The sequence below is a fragment of the Tupaia chinensis genome, unplaced genomic scaffold (assembly GCF_000334495.1).
Source record: "Tupaia chinensis unplaced genomic scaffold, TupChi_1.0 Scaffold149892_1, whole genome shotgun sequence".
NCBI classification, from domain to species: Eukaryota; Metazoa; Chordata; class Mammalia; order Scandentia; family Tupaiidae; genus Tupaia; species Tupaia belangeri.
The window spans coordinates 144,971-156,535 of record NW_006209736.1 but is presented as its reverse complement, the minus strand read 5'-3'; the positions used below and the strand labels follow the sequence as shown (position 1 = coordinate 156,535).

At 38.7% G+C, this 11,565-nt stretch overlaps 2 protein-coding genes across 3 annotated transcripts in view; one reads left to right on the top strand and one right to left on the bottom strand.

The window, feature by feature from the left end:
• The first annotated feature begins 9,695 nt into the window (after positions 1–9,695).
• Positions 9,696–11,565, top strand: part of LOC102490373 (doublesex- and mab-3-related transcription factor C1-like) — a 43,026-nt gene continuing 41,156 nt past the window's right edge. The window contains exon 1 of one of the 2 annotated variants that reach the window (XM_006171578.3): positions 9,696–9,792. The gene's annotated coding sequence lies outside the window, so the exon portion shown is untranslated. Of the gene's footprint in view, positions 9,793–10,880; positions 10,999–11,565 lie in introns of those variants that run through there. The other variant, XM_006171577.3, reaches the window with a different exon arrangement.
• On the bottom strand, positions 9,976–10,758 carry LOC114006718 (protein FAM236B-like). The gene is made up of 3 exons (XM_027769485.1): positions 10,617–10,758; positions 10,268–10,431; positions 9,976–10,117 (listed from the first exon to the last, which is right to left on the bottom strand). Exons 1-3 carry the CDS (start codon positions 10,650–10,652, stop codon positions 10,090–10,092), a joined length of 228 nt encoding a protein of 75 aa, XP_027625286.1. The 5' UTR covers positions 10,653–10,758; the 3' UTR covers positions 9,976–10,089.

Genomic DNA, 11,565 nt, shown 5'->3' with positions numbered 1-11,565 from the left:
CCTATTGGAATTCTTTTCTTTCTTTCTCTTGTCTGATTGCATGGGCTAAAATTTCCAGTACTATATTGACTAGGAGCAGAGAAATTGGACAGCCTTGTCTTGTGCCAGTTTTTAGTGGAAAGGCTTTCAGCTTTTCCCTATTCAGGATAATGTTAGCTGTAGGTTTTTCATAAATGACTTTTATTATGCGGAGAAATGGTCCTTCTATGCCAATTTTACTGAGAGTCTTGACAGATGAAGCCATGTTGTATTTTGTCAAATGCTTCTTCTGCATCGATTGAAATGATAATATGGTTTTTTACCTTTCTTTTTGTTAATATGGTGTATTACATTTATGGCTTTGCATATGTTGTACCACCCTTGCGTCCCTGGAATAAAGCCTACCTGGTGGCGATGAATAACCTTTTTCATATGCTGTTGAATACGGTTAGCAAGTATCTTGTTGAGAATTTTTGCATCTATATTCATCAGGGATATAGGTCTGTATTTTTTTTTTTTTTTTTTTTTTGTCGTATCCTTGTCCATTTGGGGAATGAGAATAATCGAGGCTTCATAGAATGAATTTGAAAGGGCTCCTTCCTTTTGAATCTCTAGAAACAGTGTCACTAGGATGGGGGTTTCCTCTTCTTTAAAAGTTTTGTAAAATTCAGCAGTGAAGCCACCGGGACCTGAACTTTTCTTTGTGGGAGGTAATTTATTACTGATTCAATATCAGTGCTTGTTTTAGGACTATTCAGGCTTTCTATGTCCTCCTGAGTCAATCTTGGTAGATTATATGTGTCCAGGAATTTGTCCATCTCATCCAGATATTCTTCTTTGTTGGCATGGGGTCGCTCATAGTATCCTCTAATGAGGTGTTGTATTTCTCTTATGTCTGTTGTAATGTTGCCTGATTCATTGTGAATTTGACTTATCTGGTTCCTTTCTCTCTTCTTAATTAGTCTGGCTAATGGTGTGTCAGCCTCATGTATCTTTTCAAAGAACCAGCATTTGCTTTCATTTGTTTTCTGTATCATTCATTTATTTTCTATTTCATTTATTTCTGCTTGGATCTTTATTATTCCTTTTCTTTAGGCATTTTTTTGGATTTTTTGTTGTTCTTTTTCCAATTTTTTGAGGCATGATGTTAGGTTGTCCTTTTGCCACCTTTCCACCTTTTTTTTTTGTGTGTGTACACTAATTTCTATGAGCTTCCCTCTTATGACTGCTTTTGCAGTATCTCATAGATTATAGAAACTTGTGTATTCATTATCATTAGTTTTCATGAATCTTTTGATTTTTGGTTTAATCTTTGGAGTAGTCATGGAGTCATTCAGAAGGAGGTTATTTAGTTTCCATGTATTTGTGTATTTTCGAGGGCTTTTCCTTAGAGTAATATCAAGTTTAATTCCATCATGGTCAGAGAAGTTGCTGGATATCGTTTCTATGCCTTTGAATATGTAAAGGCTGGGCTTGTGCCCTATCATGTGATCAATCTTTGAGAAAGTACTATGCGGGGCTCAGAAAAATGTATATTTTGTGGGGGTTTTTTTGGGTGAAAAGTTCTATAGATGTCTATCAAGGCCATCTGTTATCTGGTATCATTTAGGTCCTGAGTCTCTTTGCTTATTTTGTGTCTCATTGACATGTCTAAAGGAGATAATGGGATGTTGACATTTCCAACAATTACAGTTGGAGATGTTACAGTCTATCTCTCCTTTTAGATCTAGCAGTCTTTTCTTTACATATTTGGGTGCTCCTGAGTTCAGTGCATAGATATTTATAAGCCTTATATCTTCTTGGTGAATTAGCCCTTTTACTACTATACAATGTCCTTCTTTGTCTTTTCCTACTGCTTTTGTCTTAAAGCCTATTTTGTCTGAAATCAGTACGGTGACTCCTGCTCTTTTTTGGTTTCCATTTGCATGGAATACCTTTTCTAGCCCTCCACTTTTAGTCTATGTACATCTTTATCTTTGAGATGAGTTTCTTGTAGGCAGCAGATGGAGGGGTTCTGATTTTTAATCCATTCTGCCAGTCTGTGTCTCTTGATCAGAGTTTTTAATCCATTGACATTCAATGTTATTATCGATATTTCCAGACTTGTCCCTACCATGTAGCTGACCATATTCCTGGTTGGTTCTTGTTCTTTTATTGATATCTGTCTCTCATCAGTTTTCTTGGTATAGTACTCCTTTCAGAATTTCTGGAAGAGCTGGTCTAGAATTGGTAAATTCTATCAGGTTTTGTTTACCAAGAACTTTTTTATTTTCTTTTCCCATATGAAGGATAATCTTGCCAGGTATAGTATTCTTGGTTGAAATAGTTTTTCATTGAACACTTTGAATATATGTTCCCATTCTTTCCTTGCTTGCATTGTTTCCTATGAGAGGTCCAGTGTTAGTCTGATGGGATAGCTTTTGTAAGTGATTTGTCGTTTCTCTCTTGCCAATCTTAGTATCTTGTCTTTGTCGTTTTGGTGAATCTAGCTATAATGTGGCACGAAGAGGGTCTTCTTGGATTGATTCTACTGGACGTTCTTTGTATTTCTTGGCTCTGGATGTTTGAGCACCTCTCTAGACTTGGAAAGTTTTCTTCCAGGATTTGATGGAATATATTATCAACACCCTTATTAGTTTCTTCACCTTCTGGGATACCAATTGTTCACATATTTGGGTGTTTCATGGTATCTAGTATTTTTTGTGTATTATCCTCGGTTCTTTTGTCTGTTTTCTCAGTATTTTTGATAATTTTTTCTAGGTGATTGGTTTTTGTCTTCTACTTCTGAAATGTGATCTTCTGCATGGCGTAGCCTGCTTTTGATACTTTCAAGGGAGGTTTTAATTTCTTGTATTATAGCCTTCATGTCTAACAGTTCCTTTTGGTTCGTTTTTACGGTGTCCAATTCCTCTTTCATATCATGGAAAGACTTCCTCATCTCTTGGAGTGGAACGTCTCTTTTCTCTTGCATCTCATAGAATGTTGTTACCATAAGTATTCTAATTTTTTTTCTGACATTTCAGTGATATGTTCTTAATTTTCCCTACTTGAAGACAGGTTACATTGTTCCCTTGGTTGGGAAGTACTACTTGATTCTCTCGTCCTTGAGGCTCTTCTATTTGTAGTCATTTGGTAATGTATTCACTTCTGGTCTATTTGATGGAGAGGGATTCTGTGACTGTGACCTTGTGTGTTTCCTGCACTGTGAAGTAATTTGGTGCTATTTTCTCCCTTCTACTAAGTCCTCAAATGCAGGAATCACAGAAGGAGTTTTATAATCAGATTTGTAAAGGGGCATTTAACTATTTTTGCAGCCACTACAGTGATGTGCAAAGAATTCTCTAAAACTCCCAGTGCTCAGATTGTTAGCTACTATGCACCTAATTGTCTCTAGGCAGAGGGTAAGGGTTGAGAAGTAAAAAAGTAAAGTAAGGTAAAGAAAAAAAGCTAGGAAATAGAAATAAGGAGAGAGGGTGAAGTAAAAAGAATGAAAGTACTAGAGGAAAGATGGGGAAAAAGAAAAAAAATCACTTTGCAAAAAATAAAATTGGAATGAAAATAAAAATCCCTGAGGTGAGCTTGCTGAGCATGGGAAGGCCAAAAAAAAAAAAAAAAAAAAAAAAAAGGCAAAGGTGGAGATGCCTAGCAGCTTTCTGACCTAGCTGAGAAAAAAGACAGATTAACAAGAGAAAGGGCCAAGGAGGGCAGAGAGCTGTTTGTGCCCATGCCCCAAGGCAAAAACTTCTTAAAAAAAACGAAAACAAAAACAAAAAAATACTGACAGCCTACTATACTTTGTACTTTCACATTATCAAATAAAACTTAAGGTTATAAGGTTTGCATATCTAGAGAACATGGAGAAATTCAGACCCAAGAAATAAAAAGGACCCCAAATAGAGTCAACATAAATGGATCCTTCCCCACCCACCCTGGCACATCCTAGCAAGATTGGTAAAAGTTAAAGACAAAGATAATTTTCTAAAAATGATAGGGTGATACATCAAGTGACTTATAAAGGTTATCCCACTTGGCTAATGTCAGACCTCTCAACTAAAACTATGCAGGCAAGGAAAGAATGGGAAGATGTATTCAAAACATTAAAAGAAAAACAAGTTCAACCAAGAATACTATATCCAGAAAGATTATTCTTCAAATGGGAAGAACAAATAAAAATTTTTCCAGATTAAAAAAAAAAAAAAAACTAAACTAAAAGTATTCAATAATAGACCAGCTCTACAGGAAGTACTGAGGTGGGTGTTGTATAAAGGATAACTAAAGAGAGACAAACAGAAACAGGAGAACAAAAAAACAACCGAGAGGGACCAGCAGTGGTCATCCTCCCAGGGGCTGATTTCTTGCTTTCTGTCTCTCTGTCTCTCTTTGTCTTTCTGGCGAGCGCCTGTGCCCTATAGCAAAAACCTCTCCCAAAACAAAAACAAAACAAAACAAAAAAAGGAAAAGAAAAAAGAAAGAAAAGAAAAAAAAAGCTGAGAAAATGGCTAAGAAAACGATAGGAATAAAAAAGGCTGGAGTAATGATAGTAATATCAGACAAAATAGACTTTAAGTTGAAAGATGTAAGAAGAGACAAAGAAGGACATTATATAGTAGTAAAAGGACTTGTTCACCAAGAAGATATAGCTCTTGTAAATATCTATGCACCCAATACTGGAGCACCTAAATACATCCAAGAGAGACTGTTAGATCTCAAGGGAGACATAGACTGCAATACAGTTAATTGTAGGGGATCTCAACACCACACTAACTCCTCTGGACACACTGTCTGGAGAAAAATAAACAAAAAGATACGAGGTCTAAATGATACCATACATGAAATGGATTTGACAGACATCTACAGAATATTTAACCCAACTACCATAAAATATACATTTTCCCACCCCCATATGGAACATTTTGGAAAATTGACCACATGATAGGACACAACATAAGCCTTTACAAATTCAAAGGCATAGAAATTATATCAAGCATCTTTTATGAAAGAGTTGATATGGAAATTCATGAACACATGGAAATTAAAAACAGCCTACTCCAGAATGACTTTATAACTAGAGAAGAAATTAAGACCAAAATCAAAAGATTCATAGAAACCAATGATAACAAACAAACAAGTGTTTATAATCTATGGGACACAGCAAAGATGGAAGTTCATAGCAATTAGTGCCCACAAAAAAAGGGGGGGGAAATAAAAGCAGAAAGGTGGCAAATAAACAACCAAACAACACAACTTAGGGAACTGGAAAGACAGCAACAAAAAATACCCCCACAAAAACACTCCAGGAGAAAAGAAATAATAAAGATTTGAGCAGAAATGGATGAAATAGAGAGTACAAGAACTATACAGAAAGTAAATGAAACCATAGCGGGTTCTTTGAGAAGATAAACAAAATGGACACATCGTTAGCTACATTAATCAAGAAAAAAAGAGAAAGGAACCAGATAAATCAAATCAAAAAGGAAATAGGCGTTATTACAGTGGATATAACAGAAATACAAAGTATCAACGGAGAATACTATGAGTGACTATATGCTAACAAACAAAAAAGCCTAGATGAGATGGAAACTTTCTGGATATGTATAATTTACCAAGATTGAACCAGGAAGAAATAGAAAGTCTGAATAGGCTCCTAACAAGCAATGTGATTGAATCAGTAATAAATAGTTTCCCAACAAGGAAGGGCTCAGGTCCCGATGGCCTTACTTCTGAATTCTACAAGACCCTTGAATTCTCCTTAAACTATTTCTAAAAATTCAGAAGGAAGGAACCTTCCCGAATTCAGTCTACGAAGCCTCCATCATCTTGATTCCAAAATCAGACAAACACATGACCTAAAAGAAAACTTCAGGCTTATACCCTTGATGAATACGGATACAAAAATTCTCAGCAAGATACCAGCAGTTCGTATTCAACACATATCAAAAAGATTATATGTCATGACCAAGTAGGCTTTATTCCATAGATGCAAGGATGGTTCAACATAGGCAAAACAATAATTATAATACATCACATTAACAAAAGGAAATATGAAAACTTTGTGATCATATCAATTGATGTAGAATAAGCATTCAGTAAAATATGACACCCCTTGATGCTTAAGAATTTCACAAAATTGGCATAGAAAGGCCATTCCTCAACACAATAAAAGCCATCTATGAAAAATCCCATAGCTAACATCACACTGAATGGGGAAAGACTGAAGGGTTTTCCAATAAAAACAGTAACAAGACAAGGCTGACCACTTTCTCCACTCCTTTTTAAAAATTTTGTATTTCCTGTTCTTTTACACATTCGATGATGTTATTTAGATTACAAAGTGAATATTCCAACATGTGTACATTTCTCCATAGTCCAGTTCATAATACTGTAAAATTATCTTGAACAGATAATACCACATTTCTTTGTCCTATTAATGCTTTTCCTCTCTATTTTTCTTCTAAATGTCCTTCCTCAGACTCTACTCTTTCACAAACACTATATCTGATATTCACAACCATTTACTGCGTTTCTATATCCTTTAGTCAATCGGTTTCAGTCATAGAATGCAGACACTTGGTATATATTAAGTGGGGACATACAGTGATTCTCCTTCATAGCCTGGCTTGCTTCATTCACTCAGCAGTAAATCTTCCATATTCATCCACTTTCTGTCAAAAGCCAGGGTCTTGTTTATTATGGCTGAATAGTATTCCATAGAGTATATGTGCCACAGCTTTTTAATCCATTCATCTGTTCGTGGACATTTGGTTGAATCCATGTCTTAGCAATTGTGAATAGTGCTGCAATAAACATCGATGTGCAAGCACTTTTCTGATTAAGAATTCTTCTGTCCTTTGGGTAGATACCAAGGAGTGGGATTGCTGGATTGAACAATTTGGACATTCCTCAAATATCTGTACTCCTTTTTAACATAGTACTGGATGTTTTAGCCAACACAATTCAACTAGAGAGTCAAATAAAAGGCATCCAAATAGCAAACAATAAAGTAGTAAAATTATCTCTGTTTGCAGATGATATGATGCTATACATAGAAAATCCTACTGGAAGTGATAAATGAATAAAGTGGCAGGACACAAAATCAACATACAAAAATCTATAGCATTGTCATACATCAAACAATGGACAAACTGAGATGAATCAAAGAAAGAAATTCCATTTACAATAGCCACAAAATCAATAAGATATCTAAGAATAAACCTTACCAAAGATGTCAAAAGTCTCTACAAGGAAAACTATGAAACCCTAGAAAAAGAAATGAAAAATGATACAAAAAAGTGGGGAAACATCCTATGTTCTTGGATCGGAAGGATTAATGTTATCAGGATGTCAATCCTACTTAAATTAATCTACAAATTGAATGCAATCCCAATCAAACTACAAGAGATATTTCTCACAGAAATAGGGGAAACAATCACAAAATTTGTCTGGATGCATAAAAGGCCCCGTGTTGCCAAAGCAATATTGTGTAAAGGGAATAAAGTAGGAGGCATCTCAATTCTGTGATAATTACAACAGTATGGTATTGGCAAAAGAAACAGGCAGGAAGACCAATGGAACAGAATTGAGAACCCCCAAATAAACCCCCAAACACACAGCCAACTGATTCTTTCAAAGGGCACAAGACAATCCAGTGGGAAAAAGAAAATCTCTTCAGCAAATGGTGCTGGCAGAATTGAAAATTCATCTGCAGAAGAATGAGACTGGATTCTTACCGCTCACCACTAACAAAAATTAACTCAAAATGGATTGAAGATCTAAACACTAAACCTCAAACTATAAAAATACTGTTGGAAAACACAGGAAAAACTCTTGGAGAGCTTGGAGTAGGCAAAGACTTCTTAAACCAGATCTCCAAAGCACAGAAAATATTCCCCAAAATAGACAAGTGGGACTATATTAGGCTGAGAAGCTTCTGCATGGCAAAAGAAGCAAGAAGGAGAAGGAGAAGACAACCCTGAGTGGGAGAATATATTTGCAAACTATACCTCAGATAAAGGACTGATAACCAGCATATACAGGGAACTCAAGCAGCTTATGCACGCGTGCACACGCACACACACACACACACACACACACACACACACAATCAATCCAATTAAAGGATGGAAAAATGAACTGAACAGACAATTGTCCGAAGGAAACACACGAACATCCTGAAAGCACATAAAAACATGCTCAACATTTCTTATCATAAGGGAAGTTTAAATCAAAACCACAATGAGATACCACTTAACCCCAGTCAGAATGGCTAAAATTAAAAAAATAAAAAATGATAAGTGACAGCGGTGCTGTGGTGAAAAGGGAACACTCCTATACTGTGGGTGGGAGTGCAAATTAGTACAACTACTTTGGAGAACAGATTTGGAGATTCCTCAGAAACCTACAAATGGAACTACCGTATAACCCAGTAATTCCACTCTTAGGTATTTACCCAAAGATAGAAAAACCCTCAGTTGTAAAAACACTTGCACAACTATATTTATTGCAGCATCATTATTTTTTTTAATTTAACTTTACTTATTTTAATTTGACCAGACAGGGACAGAACGGGGGGTGGGGTGGAGAGAGAGAGAGAGAGAGAGAGAGAGAGGAGAGAGAGAGAGAGAGAGAGAGAAAGTGAGAAAGCAAGCTGCCAGGCCCAAGGCTCAAAACATGGTCAGCCATATGGGAGTCCAGGGCCCTTAATCACCAGACCACCTGCCGGCCCCTATTGTAGCATTATTTACAATTGCTAGGACATGGAATCAATCCAAATGTCCAAAAGTAGATGATTGGCTTGAAAATATGTGGTATATGTACTCTATGGTATACTACTCAGCCATTAAAAAAACGATGAGACCCTGATATTTGATACAAAATGTACCAATATGGAAGACTTAATGCTAAGCGAAGCAAGCTAGACTATGAAAGACAGACTTTGTATGTCCCCACTCAACATATACAGATTGTCTATACTCTATAGCAGAAACAGAAAGTTTGGAAGGTATAGAAGCAGAGAGGGTAATGATAAATACTAGAGAAAGTAAGGATAGAGGTAATGCAGGGGTGAGTAATGGGGGCAGGGGAACAGGAGAAGAAAGAGAAATACATTTAATTCACAAAATAATTGAAAAGCTGTTTGCTGATGATAAAGTACATGGTAATGTCTTTATCTTAAAGGATATGCATGGTATTCATGCTGGAAAAAGCAATGTTGTACACTGTAGAGATACATGTGATTAAATGTAAATTAAAATAAAAATAAGTAATATGGACCACGTATGAGAGAGAGAGAGGGAAAAGAAGCACATGATTTATTTTTCTCCATCGGCCTCGGAGATTCTCGCTGTTGGAAATTCTTACAGAGCCTCCTCCTTCTTGTTAGGTGAAACAAAGAGGCTTCAACCTCCTACCCAATCCCTGTCACGGACTTCTGGTGATATTTTGTAGCAGCACATATCAAGGTCACCTCAGGAAGGCAAAGAACCTTCCATATGAAAAGAAACAGTCCTAGTTGGAGACAAGGTCATCTGCTAGAAGCCATCTGCCTTGTGGTAGGCTCATGGGGAGTTCTTCATAAGATTAGGGGTCAAAGACCTTTTCTTAGACCTTTTCTTAGGATTAATCCTCCAAGTGTCCCGCCCACAATCTGCTCTATAAACCCTGCCCAATTTTTCTCAGCTATGAAGGCTGTGTCCCTTGCTAGAGGGAAGAGAGATGTTATTTTCTTTTCATTCTTGCGTGCAAATTCCCCAGCAGCGTCAGAGCTGTCAGATGTGGAAAACTCACTGTGAACTGGTCGCCATCCACTCCAACCAGGTATGAGGAATAAGCAGCACTGCCTCAAGGAGGGTGGATGGCCTTCCAGGGCTAAGGGTCATGCTAATTAGCTCCATCCCTCCATAGCCCACCACCAGCAAAGCTGTCGAGTCTCAAGTCACCTGAGGGCGGCGTCAGTGTTGAAAGCTACATTAAGTATGAGGAAGCAGAAACAGTCAAGCGTGCCAGCATTTATTTGAGGCCCAGTGGCCGATACAGTGGGGAAGAGCAGGGGCATGGGGCAGCAGATGGGTCTTGAAGACCGTTCACAGGTCTGTGTCTTTGGCTCCCCGGGTTTCAGTTTCTCAGTGTCCAGTATCTTCCCCTAGAAAGGAAAGCAGAGTGATAAGTGACCCCCTGGGAGCCCTTGGGAATTCAGGCCTGGCCTGGGGTTCTCTTGATGGAACAGGAAGGGGAGGCAGGGGAGCTTGGCTGTGAGTAGTGAGAGAAGCAGAAGCCGGCTCCAAGCCCTCACCTGAAGGTTTTGGTGAGACATGCCAAGGCTCTTTGGAACTGGGCCCACCAAGACCCTCCCAGAAGAGCAGGCTCCCAGGATGAGACTGTGCCATCAGATGTGCTCTCTTTCATGCCAGACCAGACGTCACATTCCTTGGGGTCTTTTTGCAGACCTTTCATGTACTGCAAAACAGAATAAATAAATAGCCTCGTACTGACGGGACCCGGCTCCTGTTACGTCATTTCGCAATGACCAGGTGCATTCCGTACCCTGTTCTAGGTGCTAGAGATACAGCAGTGAGCTGCAGAGCCCCAACCCCTAGGACCGTAAGGGACAGTCCATGACAATAGAGGGAAATCATTCTCACCATTTCAGCAGGTGGAAGGAAGGGAGTGAAGATCATGCTTACAGGAGATTGTGATGTGCTGGTAGTGACCAACAGGACTTCCCTGGAGAGACCAGCTAAGCTCCTCACTCTGCTGGGTGCAAGGAGGTTGAAGGTCTGCCCCCTCCATGCCCTTTTGCCCCTTCTACCCCACCCCATCGTTCCTCCCTCCGACAGCCCAGTGCACTCTGTTCCAGCAGTGGATACATTCCTGGTATGTGACGTTCCCTCTGTCCCTGTGTCTCTTATTCCCACCCCTCCGATCCTTTCCTCGTTTCTTCTCTTCTTTCTCCTGATCCTCCCAGAAAGCTCAAGCTAAGTTTCTTCTTGCTGAAGAGAAAAAGCAGAATTATTCAGGAAGTCGGTAAGTTGTCATTTGACGGGGATGCCACATGCAGGAATTTTTATTTGGGCTCTCCCCTCTATTTACTTCAAAGGATTATGTCCACCCAGGCCCTGGGAAGGTGTGGTTTCAGATGGGTAGTTTTCATATAGAGAATGAGCTGGATGTTGGCATCTAGTGTTCAGACCCACAGTAGACCTTATCTGAGAGAAAAGGGTTATGTGAGATGCCGCGTGTACGTGACTGTCAGCCTCAGGTGGGTGGTAGACAGGTGATTTGAGACCTGAAGGACTTGAAAACTCTGAAGGGCAGTGGGAAAGGGCCTGGACTGTGTAAGTTGAAAGCAGAATAGCAGAGGTGAGAGCCTCTTGTTGACTAGTCCCTCTGTATCAATGTCCATCTTTGGATTTCAAAAGCAGTACTTCCCAGTCATGCCCTCTGTTTACCAACTATTGGGTCATCTGAAAGGTCATGATGTAGCTTTGCTTTAGAAAAACAGAAAAACCCTTCATGACTGTTCTGATGACTCAGTACATCTGTCGGGTCTGCGTCACTGACTTTAAGAAAGCACCTTGCAAACAGCATCCT

Bases quoted from the DNA above. Each gene is read 5' to 3' on its own strand.
- LOC114006718 (XM_027769485.1), bottom strand. From the start codon at position 10,652: ATGATCTTCACTCCCTTCCTTCCACCTGCTGAAATG. The intron at 10,432-10,616 runs GTGAGAATGATT...TCTGTTTTGCAG, and splicing joins TCCTTCCACCTGCTGAAATG to TACATGAAAGGTCTGCAAAA. The intron at 10,118-10,267 runs GTGAGGGCTTGG...TTTCCTTTCTAG, and splicing joins TGTCTCACCAAAACCTTCAG to GGGAAGATACTGGACACTGA.